The sequence below is a fragment of the Zosterops lateralis genome (assembly GCF_965231275.1).
Source record: "Zosterops lateralis genome assembly, chromosome: Z".
In the NCBI taxonomy this organism is placed as follows: Eukaryota; Metazoa; Chordata; class Aves; order Passeriformes; family Zosteropidae; genus Zosterops; species Zosterops lateralis.
In genome coordinates, this window is record NC_139800.1 from 37,356,771 (window position 1) to 37,380,993 (window position 24,223).

Genomic DNA, 24,223 nt, shown 5'->3' on the forward strand with positions numbered 1-24,223 from the left:
TAATTAATGCCATGGAGAAGCCTGGTTTTTCCTATAATTTTTTTCTAGCTAGATGTACCAAAATCTTATCATCTAGTGCTGAAACTCTTTGTATATAGTTCATTATGTGTCAGATACGTTTTATTAATTTGTACTGCTAGAATAGAGATCCATGGAATTAAATATCTAGAAAAAGACAAAACTTCTCTGTGACTGGTAAATGTCTGGTGTAAAAACGTTAGAGGATAATCAGTTTGGGGAAGACAAAGTGCTGCAGCGGGAAATTGCCAAATAGCAGCTATCCAGACAGCTCTGAAACTGCCTTTGTTATCTGAAAATAGTCAAATAGGTAAGGCACATGGTACACGGCACATAGGTAAGATGCTGACATAAACAAAGAAAACAGAAAAGAAAGATGGTGGTTCCTTAGGGCTACAAGCCACTGAGCCTAAAATTCATAGCATGCAAATTGACAAAATACAGAATAGAAAGCAAATTAAGGAACATATAAGTGGAATACATGAGAAGAATTCTGCAATAAAACATAGTTAGGCTTCAAACACCTCCTGGTTTTGTTTTGGTTTTTTTTATAGGGACCAGCAGATCGACAAGCAAAAAATATCAGCCTGATACTCTTTGATTTCCAAAAGGCAATAATGAATGGTGTCCCTTGACAAGACTACTGAAGAAATTTATGGATATCCTCATGTGCTGAGCAACCACTGATTAGAGGAATTCAGGACCTGGAGAATCCCAGAGGGATGGACCTGTGTGAAAGTTTATAACATTTACTGTCACAGGATCAGACAGATTACACCAACAGGAAAAGGGAATTTAAAAGATGAGCTCAAAATGTATCTGGTTATTCATAACAGGAGAACTAGATGATTACATTCACATAGGATGTGCAGAATTACACATACATAAAAAACAAACCAACACAGAAAAATACATCTCTCCCAGTGTTATATAATATAAAACCCACCAGCACTGGTCTATCAGTTTTCCTTCTCGTCTCCTAACTTTAAGTAAAGCATGAGCCTGTTCTTGAAAGACTGAATTTATCAGACTTTTCAATTGCACCTTGGCTTAACTAATGAAATATCTTGGTTTTTAAAGGTTGAATTTATCCTTTCAGAATCTGTAGATGCTGTATGGAAAAACACTGACAGTAAAAGAAATTATTCTTATTTAAAAATGTTGTTTCTATGGGTCTTTGTACAGTGTAGGCTGGACTGCTTTAAAAAATGTTAGACATAACCCATTTAAAACATCATTTCACTGAAAGAAATACAAAGAAGGTTTCAGGAAGAAAAAAAGAGAAGACACATTAATACTGAAAAGCTTATTGTCATGAGTGTTGCACTTTACTTGAAAAACATATTTTACAGGCTTCTGGAAATAAAAAGTATTTTAAGCTTTAACTCTCCTGAAAAGGAAATTTTCTCCTTTCTTTGCATATACTGAAATATGAAAACAACACAGGGTAAGCAAGTGAAAAGGGCCTTGTAATTTTCCAATAAAAACTGCCCTTCTATTTTATGTAATCAATCATTTGCATTCCTTTGGTTTTCTGTACATCCTTTGCCTTTCATTATGTTGTGAGGACTATCCTCAACCAAGCAAGATGCCAAAGGGCCTCATGAAATCTCGCTCTCAGAGTTCGGCATGTCATTCACTGACAACCCTGAAGAGGGTAGAGTTGCACAGCTCACTGGTTCTTCTTTCCTGAAGCTCATTTAACTTAAAAATCAAAAGATTGACTAATCTGTTTTCTCCTTTGCCTTTTGTTACAGCATTAAAAGTTTAGGACAGTAAAAAGAGCATGCACAGAGTTCTGGATCTCACCTCCTTAGTCTCCCAAGGAAGTTATTTAAATACATTTCTGTGCCATTCACCACTATGTTAACCACCTATAGATAAAAGAACCTAATTATAGTTTCAATCAGGTCAATATCTGTTAAGAATTTTAGAATTGCACTACAGACAGAAATTTCTGAGCAAAAAACATGTGCTCCCAAATGAAAGATGTTGTTCCACTAATCAGATAGAGCAGCTCTGATCATGAGAGCTGTTCCCACTAACCAGACCTACATTTCAAGCAAATTACCAGCAGTCATGCAGGAATCAGCTATGATTAATGAAGGTTAACAGGCAAAGAAAACCCCCTAAGCTGAAAACCACATTTTCAAATACAGCCTATTAGCATATTGGTAGAGCTACTATTATAATTCATGGAACAAACCCTCCTAAGTTAACATGCGCTTCTTGGAAACAGATGAAAGTATTTCTTAGCTGTCTCTTTACCAAACAGCATTATAAATTACCTGAATTCATTTTTATGCATTTCAGCTATTTTCTTCTCAAGCTTTTGTGACTGTTTGGGAAATATCTTAAAGTCGCTGATGTAATTCTCTGGGTGTTCATCAGGATCATAATCACCAAGCTCAGCTGAACAGATTCAAAGCACAAACAAAACAGAAAAATCGAATTGTAACATTAATTAATAGCAAAAAGTCAGTAAATGCAGTGCAATTCAAGATATGTCCACGCTCAGTAAGAACACAGCATGTCTCAAGAGATGCTTCTTTGAGGAATTTATAATTAACTGAAACAACAAAATCCTTATAACTGTCACTTTAATCAATGAGTTTCTAGAGAAGTTCAATGCCTTATTAACTACGGCATTAATTAACAATACTGAACTGTTTTCTGTGGCAGAAAAACGCTCGATAAAACAGAAGCATCGGCAATGTTCCCCTTTGAGTATCTTTTATTCTGGTACCAGGCAGAACTAAAATAATGCACTCCTGATTCTCCCCCTTTTCAAGTTATTTATCCACACTGGCATGGACTGGTCCTAATTCTGTTCTAGCAAAAAACACAGTCCACAATGTTAATCAATGTACTGGGCAGAACTTGATTTCTCTTCTAAAAAATGTGTCATCTAGGTACCCAGACCTGACATTTGGTGCTGTAATTTTCTGAATGAGCCTTGTTTAATAGGGCCTGGGCTCAGTTTTGATGTGGATACACTGCCTTGAAATGCATTAAGGCTTTGTTCAATTTAAGGCAGAATAAAGAGACCTTTCACACATATGGCTTCCCTAATCAGATATAGAGATGATTATTCCTCTCTGTACAATTCAAGACATATATCTGAATTTGATCCTAAGGAAATGATTGGGGGGCGGAGGGGGGGGGTGGGGAACCAGACAGGGAAAATAAAACAAAATTTATTTCCTCTTGAATTACATCTTCTATTTCTGTCAGAGATTCTATCATCACACAGGTCTTCTTTAACATAAGAAAGAGCACCAAATTACACTTTCTCCTGCTTAATTCAAACAGAGGAGCCTACATTTCCATTCAGGATCCCATTCAGAACAGAGGTTCTTTTTTTTGAAACAGTACAACAACAAAAAAAGTTACTGCCAGCTGTAGTCACACAAGTTCTGTATTGCTGCTTTGAGAGAACCAACACGAGCGCTCACACTTACCTTGGACAATACAGGCACCCAAGTAGGCAGCATCAGAAAAGCAACACAGCAAACGGCCATGGAAAATGTCCCTTTTTATTTGTAGATATAAGAGGTATCTGAAATATAATTTTAAAAAATAGGAAACAATGTGCTATTTTTTGTAACAGATTAATGTATCAATGTGAAGCCAGATGTGGAACTATTCTGGATCTTTTTCTTGTTATTTTAAATGGCAGGAAAAAGAGGCAAAACACAACCATATGGAAAAAATAGGGGTAAATAGTTGGGTTTTTCAATAACAGTGAAATAATAAGAGCACAAATAATAAAAAACCACTAAGAAATGTCATAGAACATGCTTTATTTAAAATACATAGATATTACAATGTTCATTAATAATGTGCAATAAATTATGGTAATGCAAGCTTGTTTGGGCAGCCCTGTTCTCATTATATACAAGTTTACACAAGGAAATCTTTCTCTTTTGCTGTAAGCAAAATAGCACAATGACCACAGTGGAGATTTTTTTCCTCTTCTGCCTTTTTTTTTTTTTTTTTTTTATTTAATCTGTAAAGAATCTCAGATGAAGTCTGAAGGCAGAAATAACTTAATGAGGCCTAAAGAGCATGGGAGCATGGGGTATCTGCCTGGGGTGGAGGTCACCTCTGCCATTCATCTCTTTCTCTAAAGAAATGGGGAGAAGAAAACAAAAGGTTCCTTCTACCTGTCCTCTGCCTTCTACCGCAGAGGATCTTTAATCTTTATTCCTAAGAGCAAGTAGAATGGTACAGCTTCAAGATCACCACTTTCTCTTCTGCTTTCCCCCCTGCAGAACAGACGGATCAAACAGCACACAGCAAGTCACTCACAGCTTCTTCTCCAGCACCTAGCAAGTCACAGCCACACCATCCAGCCACTCCACACCTCTGGGAAAATAAACTACTTAAACATCGCTTCAACTGGATGACATCTGCCATCTGGAGGGTTTGATCAAGACTCAGTGGCTTCTGCAGACCATCAGGACATTCCTTGACAGTGCAAGTCCTTTCCAATCTTGAGCAACATACAGCATAGCCAATTAAAAATGTGGTTTATGAGTAACACCAATGCAGACATACTTTGTCTTAGTTACCCACTTCTGTTACCTGCTCATATCATGAGATTCTGCATCAAGAGCAAGCCTGGAAATACTATCTGAAGTGCAAGAGGAACTTTTCTCTTTTCCTTGGACTTTTACTGAATACAATAAATGGGATACAGTTATCAATGAGAAAAGCAATTTTCTCTCATTGTAAACACATCCCTTCACTGCATTACAAGGTCTACAGGATCTTTGCACTTCAGGGCATTTTTCTTTTATTTCACAGCACCTTTTTTTCCCCCTGTAATCAATGTCCAGTAACAGCTCACAAATTCACTTCCATATGTTGATACTGCTATTCTACAGGTAGATCCCAGAGGAACTACCAGTACCAAAGGCCTCAGTGAGATGAAGTTAAGATTCTTAATCTGCAGTGACAGTGCACCAGAAAAGGTACAGTGTATTGATGTAAAATACCATATATACCTTGGGCAGTTGAGCAGTCCCTATGCAAAATAAAATTGGTAAGATTTTCCAAGGTGAAAAATAGGATGCCATTCTCCAGAGTGACTATTAGCTTGACGCCAAACTGTGTTCAGCTTTTGAGCAGTGCTGAAAAAACCCACCCAAGGTTTCAGAGCATGGCTTGTTAGCCAAGCCATGAGATCAACAGGCCAACATGTCATTTCTAAGGAAATAGTTTGTTCCTGACCACAATCAAAGATCCTCAGTGTCATTGGCCAAAAAAAACAAAGCAGTGTGGGGGTCTGTCAACACAGCTGCAGGAAAGAGATGCCATCCAGAGGGACCTTAACAGGCTTGAGAGGTACATCTGTGGAAATCTCATGAAGTTCAACCAGGCCAGCTGTAAGGTCCTGCACGTGGGTCAGGGCAATCCAAAGCACAAATATGGGCCAGATGGAGAATTAATTGAGAGCACCCCTGAAGAGCAGGGCTTGGGGATGTTGGTGGATGAAAAGCTCAACATGACCCAAGAGTGTGCAATCACAGCCCAGAAAGCCAACCTTCTGCTGAGCTGCTTCAGAAGAGGTGTGAGCAGCATGTCAAGGGACGGGATTCTGCCCCTCTACCCTGCTCTGCTGAGACCCCATCTGGAGTACTGCATCCAGCTCTGGGGTCTGCATACGAGAAAGAGGTGGACTTTTGGAGCAAGTCCAGAGAAAAGCTATCAAATTGATCAGAGGGCTGGAGCATCTGTCCTATGAAGACAGGCTGAGATGTCCAAGCAAGAAGAGCAGCCTGGAACAGGATTAATACTTTAGAGTTCTTTCCAGTGAAGAAGAAAAATGGATTTTCAATTGAAAGAAACTTTTGCATGTTTTGCCAAAGGCTTGTTAGACTTCAGACACTTCCTGTAATCCTGATGTAGTATTTTATACCCCAGGTCAGCACACTTATGAATGTATACCTGACTCATAAATTCACCAAGGTGTTATGTATGTACTTAAAACTGTATATACTTACAGAAATAACTTGCAAAATCAGATCTGGTTTTGCTTCCTCATGTGTCCTTCCACCACAGCTGCTTTTTCCAAGCCCCAGAATATTTTTATAACCTGATTTACAGCCTTAAGTATTCAAGCTTAACAAGAAGCTAGTAAACTTATGCTTCAGTGCTTACACTCACAAATGTCTCTCATTGGAATAACCTCATTTCCATCTATCATCTCTTTGCAATACAGATGACTCAACTTCAGGTCAGCCAAGCCTTTCCTGCCATGCAGATTAAGGGTCAGCAATATCTATTCTTGTTTTTAAGCAGGCATCATGACCCCCAGAGACCATGTTGCTAGCTGCTTAACAGACAATTTATCTATTTTAAGATGTTCAGTGAGGCAAGAAAGCTTTCCCACAGCCAAACTTTATGATTTGGCCACATAGTGGTTTTTTACTTTCTTCAAGTCATTTCACTCAGTTTATTCTCATAGCAAATGTATCTCCTAGTGTTGTTGCACAATTTACAGCTGACAGATATGGTCACCTCCAGAGATCCAACAATGCTTCAAAAATTCTTATCTCAGCATGTGTCTGACTTTGACTCCCTACTCTTTTCCATGGTACTGTGTGTACTCAGGTACAAAGTGGCAGAGGAAAAGATGAATGTGTTTACAATATTCCTGGATTGGGTCCCTTCTACCCAGAAGAATTTTGGAGTTCTTTAGGCATATTACTCTGAATACCAACTTCACATTTTGTCTTCCACAGTAGTACACACATTAAGTACACTGCAGGAACACTGTTTTCTACTAAATAACATGAGTCTCCACTAAACACTAGCTACTACATACAAGTACATAATATCACAAATAAGAGAACATATTTTCTATGCTTTACAGAGCCGTGAAGTGAAAAAGGCAGAACATAAGACTGCAATGTGTCCAGGCCAATGGCATCCCAGCCTTTATCAAAAACAGTATATCCATGTATCCAGAGATACTAGGGAAGACATTCTCCCTGTGTACTCAGCACAGGTGAGGCCATACCTCCAGTCTTGTGTCAAGTTTTGGGGTCCTCACTTCAAGAATGACAGTGAAGAGCTGGAGCAAGTCCAGAGAAGGACAAAAAAGACTGGCAAAGAAAAGAACTGCAGCACAAGTGCTACAAGGAGCAGCTGCAGGAACTGAGGTTGTTTAGCCTGGAGAAGAGGAGGCTCAGGGGAGACCTTATCACTCTCCACAACTGCCTGAAAGGAGGGTGCAGGTGGATGGATATCAGTCACTTCTCCCAGGAAATCAGTGACAAGACAAGAGTCACCAGGGGAGGTTTATGTTGGACATTAGGAAGAATTTCTTTGCAGAATGGGTGATTAGTCTTTGGAAAGAGCTGCCCAGAGAGGTGGTGGAGTCACTTTCCCTGGAGATTTTTAAGACAAGGCTGGATGTGGCAGTCAGTGGCATGGTCTACTGAACATGGAGATTTTAAATCATAGGTTAGACTGAATGGTCTCAGATATCTTCACCAACCTAATTGATTCTGTGACAGACAAAATAATTACATTAGCTAAAATACATTGCTTACTTATTTGCTAATACTTAAGAAAGATTTTTATGTCTTTTAAAATAAGGAAAAGTCATCACTCTGAAATCATCAACTCAGGGTACAGCATCAGCCAAAAGCAAAGCCAAGAGAATGCTGGGCATCGCTGAGAATGATTGTGTAGAAAAGACAGAGGGGCATTTTGTCACTACTTAAAACCTTGAAGTAATCACACTGGAATGTTTTACCTAGCTCTGGTCCCTGCAGCCTGAGTAGGACATAGCTGATCTTGATTAATAGAGAAGAACTAAAATGAATGAGAGGACAGAGCCTCCCTTACATGGCAAGATGGTGACCAAGGTCTTTCTCGCTGTAAGAGTGAGTCTTCTGGAATCATGAGGCTAGTGGGAAAGGCAAATGAGAACTGCTATCCACTGAATCCTGCAATACTAGAGCTAGGGGAAAAATCTGTGAAATCAGAAAATTCCTTAGGGCAGAGAAAAGAAAGCACCTGATAAAGCAGATAGTGAACCAACTTTCTCAGGAGGCTGTGAAGAAAAGCAATATTACCAAGTGAAAATATGAATGATTACACAAATGTGAGTAAAATATCCAGAAAACAATACTAAAATGAATATGCATTAATTTAAGTGTTGAAAGTCCTAATATAACAGTTCAAGTGCATTTGAATGGGAAGGAGATTGTCTATTAGTCTTCTTGTTTTTCTGAAACAATAGGAAAGTTTGGTTCATGATAGCATGGCTTAAATCCAGCTCTCCATTTATCAAACAGATTCATATGACAACAAGCATGCCACACTGATGTCAGTACAGCAGTTGCCCTTTTAACATATCTGATCAGTCATAAGCCAAATTCTAGCAGAGGAATTAGGAACTGGGGACATATTTATCATGATTTCAAAGCATAATCTTCATCCAAACACAAGAAAAAAGGAAATTCTATTTCTCTTAAAATATCTAATACCAAAAGTAGTGGGAATCACCTTGTTAGGTTATTTAAGAAACTGCATGACTAGTTCTGTATTAACAGGCACCTGTAGAAAGAATCGATCTTCTTGTTCTATGTCTTCTGAAGAGGTATACTAATGCTAAGGACTCAAAACATAATGAAGGTATCAGTACTCTATATCTCCATTCTGAACCTATCCCCCTCCTATACTGCCAAAATTATGCCTACCTAATAATAAAAAAGCCACCAAACACCCAAAACTATTCCTTAAAAAAGAAAAACTTCATTTTATGCCTGGAGTGGGGAGCGGGAAGGTGACTTTAATAACAGCTTTCCATAATCTCAGATCTCTGACTTCTGCAGGTGAGATTATGACTGCTGCTTGCATCAAGTATGATATGAGTTTGTCCTCCTGGCTTCAGAGCTGGTCAGTGCCTGCATTACAGTGTATGGTCTTTCCTTGAGAAAAGGCTGATAAATTACTGTCCAAATGAGTTACTTGACTGGGCTACAGGGGAGGAAAAAAAAAAAAAAAAAACAAAACCAAAACTTTTTATTGTTATATAATAATTAATTTCACTAATAAGTAAAGCAGGCAAAGGAGTGGTAAAAAATAGGCATTGTTTTGGCTCCTGGCTACATAAAAGTCCCAGCACAGCACAGGAACAGTCTTTTCTGCAAAACACCATGACTGCATTTTCTCTGCCATTCTGCTTTTCCTCAGAGGACCACAAGAAGAGCACTGAACATGTACAAGGTCTCTTACCCCTCAGTCAGAAGCTCCACTAAAAAAATGACTCTTCTTATTAATTTTTTACCCAAGCTGAATGCTACCTTTAAGCCTGCAGTGTCAAGTGCTCTTGCTAATAAAACACTCACTTTTAAGATTTATGCTATTCAATCTGATCGTGTCCACAATACTACTGAAACTATAAACTTTGGCAACTACCAAGATGGCCTTGACAAAGCCAAAATAGATAAGTGGAGTTTCATAGAGATCAAAACACAGCTGTGACTGCACACTTCAAGAGGAACAGAACAGGGTGCCAGGAGGAGCAGAGGTATTCCTAAATGATGTCTGGAACAGGGCTAGCAGCACAGGGCCAACTCATATGAACTCACCTTAGAACTATTAATCTATTGCACAAATTTCCAACTTGCAAATAAATCATGTAGTATTCAGGCATTAACAACCAGATTCATTCAAGCATTAACAACCGCTGTCAACCAACTGGCCTCCTGCTTCTGGAGGGAAAAGGACCAGACTCTTCCAGCACCTGGCAATATCAAGTACCCTTGAGATTGCAGAGTACAGCTGATTGAGACTGGACTAGATAAACACTGAGTGTGTCATGTTTATATATCCCAAGTTTTTCTTATTAAACAATTTTTTCATCTGCTTTTCCTGTCATCAACTACACTGATTTATGACAGACTTGTCATTGAAGAATTGCTTCTTGGATTAGGAAGTATGGATTAGGGAAAAATGGCATGATGAATGCTAGCTGATATAATCCATCTTTGGTTAATTCCACCAGCTACTCACCCATGCCCTCTTCTAGAACTGTTTGTTGTTGTTTTTTTTCTATAATAATAATGGATTACTGCTGATACAGTATTATCTGTAGCATTTTAGAGCATTCCTTTGAGAACTCAACTGACTTTATATTCTCTCATTTTAATTATGCATACACACTAAAATATAGGGATTTGAAGGTTGGAGAGCATGAAGCCCTGGGATGATTTCTTATATAAGAAACAAAAAAATACTGATTTATTTATTACCTAAACAAGAACACTGAAGATAAAAACAAAATAGAAATCCGTGTCCAAGTATGGTTTTTGGATCTATCTGTTCATAGGCCCTTGACTGTTCACATCCTATTCATGTACAACATGTCAGGCTTTCCCACTTGTGGACCTTCTCAGGGCTCTGAGCTATGACCAAGAACAGGGGAGAAGGGCACAGACCAAAATATCTGTGCTTTTCATAGAGTCTGTTGGGGTGCTACAGATTGAGTGATTTCTGCAGGTAAAACTTTCTTCACAGCAATTTTATGTCTTTGTATGCCATGCCGCCAGAATAACCTTGGGCATTATAATGAATTATATAATATTCTTTTCTTTTTACACACAGTTTGATACACACAGCAAAAGAAAACCTCTTCCATCAAGCTATTATGATTTCTGGAAAAATAATGGGAATTAATAAAAAAGAATTTATTTTTTTACAAAAGAAAATTAAATAATACCAAAACTGTATGTGTTGAAGGCCTCTACCCCCAGTCCTGACAAGTTACAATGCAAATGCTGATTTAAAAAGAAAAGAAACTAAAATTATGTTTTACAGGGATATGTGGCAGGGGAGATGTGAAGATCTGGTGTCATGTTGCTATTGCATAATTAAAAACTGGCTCTTGCTACTCTCGTTAGATATGTTCAATGATGATAGTTAAGTGCTATTTTCTGAAACTGAAGGACTTTGTCCTGACTTCACACCATCTGTAAGTGATAGATAACCAGACCTAGAAGGCCACAGATGTAACATTCAGAAAAGCCTGATACCCTTTACATACTATACATGGAACAGAGAAAAAACAGAGTGAGAACACGAGAGGAACAACTCTGCAGACACCAAGGTCAGTGGAGAAGGAGGGGCGGGAGATGCGCCAGGCTCTGGGGCCAAAATTCCTCTGCAGCCCATGGGGCAAACCATAGTGAGGCAGCTGTTCCCCTACAGACACTGGAGATCCAAAGGGATACAGAGATCCACCTGTAGCGCATGGACAAGCTCCACACCAGAGCAGGTGGAGGAAACTTTGATCATGGATATCCTATGGAGAAAGGAGCCCCCACTGGAGCAGCCTGTCCTTGGAGGACTGCACCCTGTGGAGTGACCCAGGCTGCAGAAGCTTTGAGAGGACTGTTGGGATGCCAATACTGGCCATGGGATGGACTCATATCAGAGAAGTTTGTGGAGAACTGTCTCCAACAGTGCAGAAGAGGAAGATCTCCTCCCCTTAAGCAACAGAAGAAACAACTTGTGATGAACTGACCATAACCCTCATTTCCCACCTCTCTGTGCCATTGAAGGAGCAGGTAGGGATGGGAAGGGTGGAGAGGTGGGAGGGAAGGCATTTTTAAGGTCTTATTTTACTTCTCATTAGCCTGCTCTGATTTTGTTAGTAATAAATTCGATTAATGTCTCAAATTCTACCCACTTCCCATGCTATTTGGTAAGTGACCACTCCTGCTCCTTGTCTCAATTCATGAACCCTTCATTACATTTTCTCTCCCCTGTGAGAGGTTTAGCTGTGCAGGAAAGTGAGAGAAAGGCTTTGGTGGGTGCTAGGCATCCAGCCAGGGTCAACACACTACAAGGAGCATCACTCTTCTGCTAAGTCTGAACATCTTTCTCCATTAAAAAGATTATAAAAACTATTCAAATACATATACATATATATATATATATATATATATATATATATATACTGCTTGTGTTGCAGTCTGCTGAACCTCCAGTGCACATGCAGAGGCCTAATCATTTAAGAAAAGTAAGTTAAATCCTTGCTACTTTCCCATCACGATTTTTTAAAAGGCATTGGGAAATTGCCTAATTAAAAAGAAAAAGTGTGTCTTTAGTCTTTCTCAAACATGTTTCAAATGTGCAGCCTCAGTACCCTGCTGTGGAAACTATTTCCAAAAATAAAGACAGATCTAAATCCATGTTGACACCCATTAAGATGATGATCTGAAAAGCATTGAAGTGCATTAAGATTTAGACTTCATTGGCAAGTAGGGTTTCAGGTGATCTAGTACTACATCTATAGGCAAGAGAGATCAAGGCAACAACCCCTATGGCCTCTGAAGATAACTTGTGAATTACCATCCTAACACCTGATCACCCAAGAGTAAACAGTGACACACAGAACTTCCCTTCCATAGTGAGAGGCAGAAATATTTTCCACAGAAGTTCTTCTTTAGCAGTAATATTTCAGAGTGCCTTGACATCCAAAGGCAGGCACTGATTTTACTTCAAAAGCATAGCTATGGAAGCAGTTGTTAATCAAAACAAGAGAAGATGAAAGTAAGGGGCTGGAAAGGTACAACGTGACTGACAATATTCTTAGTTGTCTATAGCAATGTAATAAAATGAAGTGACAGGCAAGGACACAGCATCATCTGTTCCCAAAGCACTCCTGGTCTGCAAACACACAGTGTACCACAGGGGTTTTTTCTATATACCATAGACATAGTCATAACTTCAGGTAGATCATTCTCCACTTTCATTTTCTGAAAGCAGTTTCACATGTTAAACTACAGAGTAACTCAAGGATTACAGTCAAGTCCAACTTGTAAAGGTAGGGCAGAAATGAAGCATCAGTAATCTGAAGGGACAACTCTTCAAATTTTCTTCCTGTAAGCGATGTCCTTAAATCCTAAATTCTGAAATCTCTAGCCATGTTACACTGGTTTCACAGAAATCGAACCTTTACCCCACAGACACACAGCTTCATGTACTGAATAGATGATTTTTTGCATAAGCTATTTCTATGGAGGAGTAAGAAAACCCATTCTTTTTAAGAATTGTAAGTCTCTCTGATGTGCCTAAGATGCTTTATTAAAGATTCCTATAAAGCTTTTACAAAGACTGCATCAACAATAATCCACATGACGGATTAACCATAGGGTTAATTGATGTTCTGAACCAAGAAGTGGTATGGCAGTGTGACAGAATGCCTTACTGTAACTTAATTTCATTATTCAAATGGGGACCACAGACACCCATCAGATTTCCACCCAACTGAAGAAGTGCAAGAACAGCTCTGGCATACATAGGCACAGACAGTAAGAGAAATGCACGGCACTATTACTCTCACTCAGGTCACTGTACATACAGCTGCAAAATTCAGATGGCTTTAAGTCAAAAGGTGACAATATTATTAATTTATTTTCAAAACATCTTAAGAACACACAGTAAAAAATACAATTGTCAAGTAAACACAGAAACACTAAAAAAAAAAAAAAGGTAAAGCAAAAATCTACCAAGAAACCAACTAGTCCTCAAGCTCTCATGACCATCCTCTGCAAATGTCAACAAACATTCTTCTGTTTGAATTTCATCAATCATTGGAATTCAAGGAAAAAATAACTCCAGACAATATAGAGCATCGCCTTGAATCTGACCCTCTGCTTTGGTCATGAAGCAATTCTCAGAGGTGGGTTACATGAGTGCACTTCTCTTGCTCATTTCAGGATCATTTTCTGTATTTTGTTATTGTGTAAGACATATGGGCAGAGATGAAGCAAATCTTCCCAAATAACAGCATTGGGAAACTACTAAGATGATCCAATACAAAAACCTGTTGAATCAATGATGTTTTGAATTATTTCTCCTTTTTAAGCTCTTAATGGTATTAATTTTTATAAACTACTGTAACCCATTTTTCACACAACAACTTGAGCTTAAAAATTCATTTGAAATATCCAAGCAAAGACTAAAACATACAGCACAATTCATATCAGTGAACCAATTCTTGGAGCTTTGCATTCAGTAAAACTTGTCCCGGAAGGATTTCCAAGAAGTTTTAAAAAGTCAAGTGATTTAGAATCTTGAATGAGAAGGGTCTATACAATCATGCTCTGGATCATAAAAGGTAAAATGTTAATCCAAGGACCAACAGTAGCAAATAATGAAAATCCACTGATTTCCTGGTTTAAGACCTGTTCACTCAGCTGTACAGTTTCAGTTTTTCATCCAAGATAAATAGCTATAATATGAACAGCATGCTCCAACTGTTCTATACACACTACAAATGTGCCATTCATCAGAACACAAGTTGTTTCTGAAACTCTCAGTATGAGGCCAGTGGTAATGGGATCACCCACTTTAATGAAGTGACTTGTGAGCATAAGCACATGCAGTGCTTGGGGAAAGGAAGAACGTAATGCAACAAGTGCTAAGGCACTTAGTGCTTCTGCAGCATGCAGCCAACAGCATGGCCTGCTCACTAACAGGGTGGTAAAGTAGATATACAGTCCTGCACAGCTGGTACAGAGCTCAATAGAACTGTTACTTTCCTATATTCTCCTCCCAGCCCCCATGTACACTTCTTGGAAAAATACTTAGAGCAACATAATATTCACAATGGCCAGTAGGAAGGACAAAGCTCCCATTCATTATGTACAACTGAGCTGTTGTACGACTGTTTGCACAGCATAAATTTCAAAATTCTGACAAAAACAGCAAGAATTCTTATCCTCCAGAGCAGCTGTACTCGAAAAATATGAATATATTGCACCTCTACATCAGATTGTTAAAGGTCTGTCACTACTTTGAAAAGATTATCTTATTTGTGATCCTAAAGACACGCCCAAGAGAAAATTAAGCGAGACTATACATAAACCTGTTGAAATATTTAGGACTGAATGAAACTTCCCAGATTAGGGAAGGAAACTTATCCCTTCCAGGAATCGGGAAAAATTTTGCCTAGGCATTTGACCACTGCTTCATTTCTTGAATGTTCATGTATAGTGTAACTACTTGTTTGTGTGTTATAGAAAAGTTTCTCTAAATTGCTTTTAAAAAAATCTATATCTATCACAGTAAAAAGAAGATTATCAGTATTGCAAATTTCAGCCTATGCTAGTTTTATCAGAAATAGTGAAAAACCTACCCTACACAAAGATCTGTCTTTTCTTGAACTTGTTAGCAATGCACATTGAATGCACAGACTAAAAAAAAGAACTGAAACAAAACAAAGAAGCAAAAAACAAACAAACAAACAAACAAAAAAAACCCAAACAAAAAATACCTGGTGAGCTCTTCTTTAATCTTCAAGGGTTCATGTGGGTAGAATTTCACTCTAAAGCACATAGTATATGGTGGATGAGCTGAAAAATAAAAACAAAAGCATGAGAACACTAGCAAACAAACATTGCTTAAGCTGCTCTTGAGACCTTAAAGAGTCTAACTAATGGTTAGTTTAAGCAGAGATTCAAATGAGCATTACTATATATGCTTTATTTTGGGGTGCTCTTTCTTGGCAAATGATAAGCACTAAGCAATAATAACACTGCAAAATTGAAGAAACCATTCAGTTAATGAAACTAAAAACAGTAGAAATATTTCTGTTCCCAGTATTTAATAAGGTTATAGTACCTAACACTGAGCAATGGTATCAATACCAGGCCTGACATGCAGTCCTTTCAATAGAAAAGAAAGAGGGGAAAAAGAAAGGGGAAAGGGGAAAAGGGAAAGAAGAGGAAAGGATCACAACAATTTTGCCTGCTTCTCACGCACTTTGATGCAGAGCAAAGTGCAGATATATAATATTCTATATATATAATATTCAGATATATAATATTCTAATTAGTTTTAAAATATTTTGGTCTTGGTATATTCTCAATGTACACAGTCAATTTTAAATTTCCAAGACCTTGAACGGCTGGTGCTTTTACAGCCGGAAAAGGGAAGGCAGAAGAAAAGGGCAAAAAACATTACAGAGAAAATAGAAGACAACACCAGGTGAAATCAATAATTACTTTTCAAAATTGTAAATTATAACAGTAATAAATAAGCTACCAGAATATTTTACTGTATTATCTTCTTAAGCTTATCAGTTCTAAGGCTCATATAAACATCATATGGTAATTAGTTCAACAATTATGATACTCATCAAGCTACTCTGACTGCAGTATTCACCTGTATGCTGCGGTGTTCCAGAAACACATCTCTGGATATCACAGTTCCATGTGATGTACAACAGCAGTAGAAAATAAAAATGCATTAAATCTTTTATTATTGTTGGTGTCTTCTGGAAGGCTCAATTCTTCTTGAAGATAAAGGAATATTTTCCTCTTTGAAAACCTCACATTGTACTTAAAATAAGTACAGTCAGCCTGAACAAAACTTTTGATTTCACTTTTAGTCCCTTAATTAAATTACTATTCATTTAGGACACAAGGAGGAATTTTGGAAGGGATGGGAATTAAAATACGAAAAACACAGGAAGAAAAAAAGCAACTAATCAGTAATAAATAGAAATTAAGAAGAAATGAAGAAAAAAATAAGCCTTAATTGTTCTCTAGAAATGGTTTGAATGTTCACACTTTTCAAATCTGGAGAAGCCCTCTGAAGGCTAGAGAAACACTCTGTTTTCTGTGGGCTTTGCTGTCATAGATGTGACTTCAGCATTGTCTTACAGTGACTGGAAACAGTCTTCAAAACGGAAGACATCATTCTGTCTTCCCTGCCCTTTAACAGCACAGTACAAGGTAAAGTGAATTCACTGTCCCAGAAAGGAAAGCAGCCATGCAGAAACTCATTAAGGATTCATGTTGTCTGGACAAAGCAAAACTAACTTAAGTCATCTTAAGTTCTGTCACTCCTCCACAGCCATGTTAACACTAAGCAAGGGAGGAAAATCTACGCTTTTGCAATACTGTTCCACTTTAAAAATGGGACAGAAGAGACAACCTGTATTAAACAAGCAAGAGCTCTTCCTCTGGGAAAAAAAAATAATTTTTTTTTAGAATTAGTTTGGAAATAGTGGTGCAGATATAAGAATAGCTAATGCATGGGTATTCAAGGCCCTAGCAAATACAAGCCTACTGCAAGACCCCAAATATGTACTGATTTTTACCCAATTTTACAGATCCAACTTTTAAAAAATTGAAAAATTGCCAATGGTAAAAATAAAAAAAAAAGAAAAAAAGAGTTATATTAGAAGACTCCCATTCTGGTAGTATGTGGTAACCACATATAAGTATCAACTGCCCAATGTGCCCTATATCACAGTAAGGAAATGACAGCATACACCACACTATAAAAATAGCCCACATTCATAGGAAAGGTTAAAGTAGGAAATGTTTTACTTCTAGCAGAAGAACAGTATGCGGCAGAGGTACACACCAATGCACAGGACATGCAGGAGATTTGTCAAGGCAGCTTAAAGCCTGTTTCTCAAATCTTTTCCTAGACTCAAGCTTCTGCAACAATATCCCTCCTCAGCAGTGCAGCAATACTATACAAGTATGCTGCAGCCTTCGAAGCCAAGATCCCCTCTCTATTGCTGTGCAAGAATGAAACAAAAACAACTTGCAGTTTGAAATGGTATAAAGAATATGAACATATCTTCTAATTCATCGCTGCAGATAAGAAGGCTCCCTTCAATTACAGAAGATCTTTCTCCATTTCTTCTTCTCAACTGGAAAACCAGCCACAATGAACATTTGAATGGGGAAGGAGGCAACCCCCGAAGCTATCCACTTTACTGTCCATCTTAATTTTAAGGTAGATCATAAGCCTAAAATTCCCCCAAAGACACATCTGATGATATGTAAACATTTAGCAAGGCCTTTATCTTGTAGATTTTACCACACTGGAGAAATGCACATGAGGACTTCATGTTCTCTCTTTGGTCTCTCATAGCAGAAACCAAGACAGGCATTGAGTTTTAACAGCTCAAGAGATATGACCATCAAGACAGATAATTTCTCAATTTCTTGAAAGTAAAATTACTTTTGAGTACTTACATATTAAAGTGGAAACACTAACAACAAACCTTCCCAAAACAAAGCAGAATTTGCAGAAGCACACTTCATCAATACAAAACTAGCAAGCACATAATTAGTTTTCTAATAGCTGTTTCTTATAAGCCTTTTCTTTCAGAGAATCCTTTATGTCCCAGATAAGGAACAGCTGGCATAATGAAATGCCCAAGGCTCTGTTCAGGACTTCCTATCATCAGAGTTCAATTTCTTACTAAAAACAATTCACAATTACAATAATTTCAAAAGATTTTAGTGCGGAGAATAGTATTGACAGCAAACTCCATTGAAGCAGAGCCATTAATTTGTCAGTTTACATATTAACAGTCCATAAGAGGTTAAGGAAAAAGTACAAATAAAATAATTTTTTGGTTATGTTAAGTGCTGAAACCAGTCATGATCTAAACAGTCATGAAGGAGCTACACACAGAGCATAGTTACCCAGGCAACTGGTTTTACGTTTTCTAAGTTCGAATTCAACTTCTGTATCCTAAACCTAAGGCAGGTAACAAAAATCCTTTGTTAGCATCTTATTCTCTTTGGCTGTTGTTCTTAAGACCTTTTCACCATGATAAGCAATCTCATGCTAGCTGCATTTTATTTTGTTTTTATGCTATGTATTCGTTTGTTTTTATAATTTTGATTAGAATTCTATAACAGAAACCACAGATATCCTCTCATGAGGGCAACAAATCACTACATCTATGGAATTCAGGGACTACCATGTATCACATCTAGGCAACATCTATATGCAGGAAAGGTTGCTTTGAATAAGTCAAAGCATTCTCAGCACATCTATTGGCAGAGCCCCTGCATGTGTTGCCATGCAAAGTATTCCACAAGAGGAATGAGCTCGTATGTTTTGTTGGGTAAAAGCAGTGACACAAATGCAGACCAGAGGACATATTCAAGAAACTATTCAACTTTTTATAACACATTGGAAGGAAGGAAGAGATTAAGATAATTTACAATTACTAAAATTACTCTGTTCTTCCTTTGTTTCTTCCTTTAATAGCATTGTCTGAGGAGCACAACTTAGTTCTAATTTGACATTTTTGAATTTAATTGTTACTGGATAGTAGTCCAGATAGATATATGTGTGTTGGCATATATACACATGTATGCATATATTGCACTATGGCTGCATTAATGGAAGAATCCCTTGAAGTATTCCATATAGTGCAGGAAACATCCAGCATTAACTGGTTTTGTGTATTAGACTGTCTCTCAAGCCTCACCACATTTTAAAGCAAATACATTATCTCCCACACAAGACTCCTTGTACTCATGCTTAAAACAGAAAATTGTATAGAACTATATACAAGTAATATAAGAATTCTCCTTCATTTCATAAGGTAGGTAAGTAGATAGGTAACAGCTAAAGCACAACTTCTAATACTCTATGTCAGTTCTCCAGAACTGTTAAATAAACTCTTCTGCTGCTGGATATATGCTTCTGAGTACCAAAGCAGTTCTGTTTCCTGAAGAGGTTCTCACAGTTCGACTATTTAATGGAAACCATAGGCCAGACAGAACATTTCAAAATGATAATTAAGATAATATATTCTTGTTTTAAAGACTTTTTTTTAAAATACTGATCCTAAGTCCCTCCCACCTGGTGAGGGGAAAAGAAAGCTCAACACTTAGCCCACAGTACTTGAGTTTGCTGGACAGTAACAATGATCTCAAGCCAATGTTCTGCATTTTCAGGAAGCAAGGGATAGCCGAAAGAAGGAAAACCAGAAAAGACCCAGAAGCAATTGCCACACTCCACTTTTATTGCCGATCTCCTAGGGGCTGATTGCATCTGACTGAAAATGAGCTGGAATACACAGGTCTTCTGACCAGATCTGTCCCCCCATTTCTGCTGACCTCTGGCTCTGGTAGCCATGAGCAGTAAAGAAACCTTTTCATGTGCAGAACACTGTGAGATGGTAAGATCAGAGTAGCATGTAATTTTTAGGACTCCATGTGCTAACATGAAAAACCTGTTTGCACTGAGAAGCAAATCAAGCTTATTCTAAATTACTGCATGGAAGCAAAAGAAAACCTTCAGTTATTAAAAATTGGTTTAAAAACATGAGCTTTCAAGACTTACATTTCATTTGCTTGAAGATGGACTTGTTGGGCTCAAGCCAGTGCTGGAAAGACAAAGCAGAGAGCAGAGGTTAATATGGACCACAGTAGACAAAAATAGCCTTGTAAATGTGTATGGTACCAAAAATGAGAAGTGGGAATTTTGTTTCACTGAGACATACATAAATAAGAAAAGCACCTCCATACAGTAATTGTACTGTATAAGCATACTTGATATCACCAGTGCCTGTAAAATAGACGTAGCTGAGATAGAAATAAGACAGATATTTCAAAGACACATTTAAAACAGACAGGTTGTAGTCCTCAGATTGCAGTAGACACTTTAGTCTCGTACTTTCAGCCATCTTTTTTCAGAAGAATGATCATATCAGATAGTAGGGCAGACTATTCCAAAACTTTAACACTGTCTTTTCCTTAGTGTTGTCTTCCACATTTCTTAAAACTAAAGAATGTCTAAGTACTATATTTGCAGTCAAAACACACAGGACATATTATTGTTCAAAATAAAAATTGAACAAAATATTGTTCTCTCCTAGCAATAACTAAAAATCTCAAGGGAGAAAGATTGCACTTTCCAGGAAATGTTCACAATACAGGCAGCTAATGTACAGCAGAGAGGTATGGATGCTTATCAGTAGGTGCATAACTTTACAGGGAAAGATGAAAATTTTTTTTTTTTTTTTTTTTTTTTTTTTTTTTTTTTTTTTTTTTTTTTTTTTTTTTTGGGTGCTTCTGTAACCAAAAGTTAGGCTCACATTTTATCTAAGAGCCTTAGCATATCCCCTGCTAGCACTAGCTGACCTCCTCAGGAGGATGTTTTGTCAGACAAAAGAACATGCTGATGTTCAAATGCCACTTCTGGCCACAGTCAGCAGCTTTTGTGTTAGTATTTTTCATGTAAGCAAAAACCTCCACAGTAAAATGAGATTTGTGCTGTGGAAGCAGCTGGTCAAAAAGCACAGCATTCAATTTAATAAGCATACTCAACACTGAAAGGCGTTGCACTAAGGGGTTTCATTTTTTAACCATTTCATTCTAGCTCTAAAACACTTCGGTCAACTGCAAAAAGAAAACCTAGCATTCATTAACCTATACCTAATACTTAAAATATCCTACATGGGCTACTATTTCTCTTCTTAAACTTTAATAATTCTATTACAGAGAAAAGTCAGGAGTAGATATTTTGTAGGAGTTGTTAATAGCTGACAGAAAAATATTACTTCTAAAATTATGACATGTCAAGAATTCAAATGAAGTCAGGATAACTGCAAATTAGTTTCCTGAAAGAGAACTTTTGACAAAAGAAATACCTTGGACAGAACATTTTCAAATATCTGCAGTTTATGGGCCATGGTTGCTCAGAAACACACACATATATAGTTTACAGTAGTACTGGAGATAAGCTCTGCAACACAATTCTATTTGAAGTTCACTTATCACTGAGAGACTGATATGGAACCCTGGTACAAACAAAACAAAACCCCAACAACCTCAAACTTCAAACAACACACACAACAAAACAACAACCCTCCAACATTTCTTTACCTATTCCATTTTCCCAGTATCTCTCTTTCTAGGGGAAAAAGATGAAAGAAACAGAATTGAATCAGCAATGACAGCTTCACTGACTTACCAGAAATATCTAGCTTAATTTAATTCTTTTTTTAGATCATACATTTAAATTATTTATATGTTTCACTCTGAATAATGGGGGCTGAGAGTTGCTCATAAAAAGGTAAAGACTGTCTGATTTAAGAAATCTTATACAGTCTGCAGTGTGTTATAGTTACATAATCCAGAATGAATTCACAGATAAGAAACCATACATACAGATATACAAATGCACTTTCCTTAACCTCTTCACAGACCCACCCCACATCCCCCAGGATCAGGCCAGTCCTAGATGAAGATTCAGACAGCAAAGCGGGATTTGGACAGTGAGCCATGCTGTACTGCTCCCAGGAAACTGAAAGAGTATTCATTGTTTTCATATAGCAGAAACACAACACAATTTTCTTGATATTTCTTTTTGGAATACCAAGCTGGAATATCAGCACAGACCAGATCAGCATTTAGAACTGTTCAAAAAAGTTAATTACTTATTATAACAAAACTGTCAGAGGTAAAAAAAAACAATTTGCAAATAAGAAACTCTCATTAAAACCATGTGAATAATGGAAGAGGGGAAACATAGATCAAATTTCCTCAAACCACCCAGAATGCAGATTTACCCAACGCATCCAAAATCAAACATGTTTCACTAAGGCCTGGCCTTCATGGGTTAAAAACAGATTGAAAAGACACCAAGCAATTAAGCAATCTAGGCTTTCACATGGAGGTCATGGAACGGAGAGTTTCTACAAGCTCAGGTTTCTGTTGTGACCTTCTGTTGGTGGAAGATTGCAAACGTTCACACAATTCAGCTGAATCTTCCAGAAAACTGAGGACTTATTTTATAATTTCTGGAGACTTTGAAAGACCCAGCAATTAGGTGCTTAATGCTCTCTGACTGTCAGGGGAAGATAAACACCTAGTCATTGCTAATACTTCTGGAAATAGCCACCCTTATATTTGTTTGCATATTTCAGTTCAAGTTTTAGGAAAGATTTTCCCCTGAGTACTTATCTTTCAGCCTTACAGCATTGACTATTAATGATTAATACTTGTGCCTCATCTCTACTATACAGTATCCAAGCTATATTTATTCCAAGATTAATTAGCTGTTATAGTTCGGAAGAGATTAGGTTCCTGTAAATTAATCAAACTGCGTCTGCAGAAACTTTAAATTGAAAAGTACTCGGTTTTCAAAAATGCTTTTTTCATATAGCAATATTTTTAAACAATTTTCCTGAAAAAGAAAAAAAAATCTTAGATGAAAGGATAATATAACATTTTGAGTGAGCTTGTCAAGATAAATTTTAGAAGCATTTTAAATTTTCAGCTGCAGAAACATGTCATTAATATGTATGCCACACTGCCTTGCAAGAACAGTCCACAAACATTTTTCAATTCTTCATTGTAAGGAGTTATTGTACCCTTCATTGTACTTGATAAGACTGATAAAAAACCCAAACAAAACTAATCAGATATAAGACTGTAACTAGAGACAATAATATTTTAATTTTTTATTAACACTACAGTGTGCAAATGAGGGAGAGAAAAAACTCCAGCAATTTTAAGCAGTTTCATTTCTGTCTCATGTATTTGACATTGTAGTCCACAAAGGCTGCTCTTATTGAAGGATGGCCTACACCCTTAAACCAGGTTGGCTTTATGTGTGATAGTACCTAATGATCGCCAGAAATCATTCCTGCGGGGGCTGAATTCTTGTTTCATTGAAAGCATGTTAGCAACGTGGTTGCTGCCCAATGGGGAAGGAAATACTTTGATCCTAATTCTGCTAACACATTGCCAAGCATCCTGAGAGGAGATTCATGTTCAGCACTACTAATTTCTAATCTCTTTGCCAAAAGAGGTTTCAGTAGCTGCTGGGTGTCTCAGTGATCAGACAGATACCCTCAAAGAAAACAGAAGAGAGAGAAAGATGTATAGAAATCTTGAAGGTCAGTCATGGGATAGCTAACAAGTCTTGGAGCTTCAAGTGCCAGTGGTGCTTAAGTAAGCTGTCATGGATATCACTTTTGGTGCTGGGATCCTAAAATATGCTGAACATTGCCTTCTGACTAAGATTTCATTGCAATTGTATGCTATGTTTCAGACTAGTGCAATTTTTACTTTGTAAATAGAGCTTTCACCTTTGACCAGCCCTTAAATGGTGCTGAGTAGTCATTAGTGAGGCCAGGTGTGTTCTTGCTTACCCACAAATGCTGAACAGCTGATGCACTATCAGCTTTCACAGCAAAAATCTCAGGGTGAACAAGGACACCCTGCAAGGGTAAAAGCTCCGTTCTAGAAAGTCAACTCCACAAACATGCTTTCAGTAAAAGCACTTTAACCTGTTTCAAATGAAGCCATTCACTGAGAAGGTCTGAGAGGACTGAGCTTGGTCTTGATTCAGCACAGGATTAAGATTTTTAAAATAAGAAGCTGTGAGGAAAGAGGAAACA

The 24,223-nt window shown here is 37.6% G+C and overlaps 1 protein-coding gene across 1 annotated transcript in view; it reads right to left on the reverse strand.

The window, feature by feature from the left end:
- The window catches only part of FRMD3 (FERM domain containing 3), a gene marked incomplete at its 5' end in the record, with an annotated part of 126,570 nt that overhangs the window by 35,667 nt on the left and 66,680 nt on the right, over nt 1-24,223 (reverse strand). The window contains 4 exons of the mRNA XM_083883424.1: nt 2,307-2,430; nt 3,480-3,577; nt 15,323-15,401; nt 20,158-20,200. Of these exons, the coding sequence (XP_083739550.1) occupies nt 2,307-2,430; nt 3,480-3,577; nt 15,323-15,401; nt 20,158-20,200 (344 nt within the window). The remainder of the gene's footprint in view (nt 1-2,306; nt 2,431-3,479; nt 3,578-15,322; nt 15,402-20,157; nt 20,201-24,223) is intronic.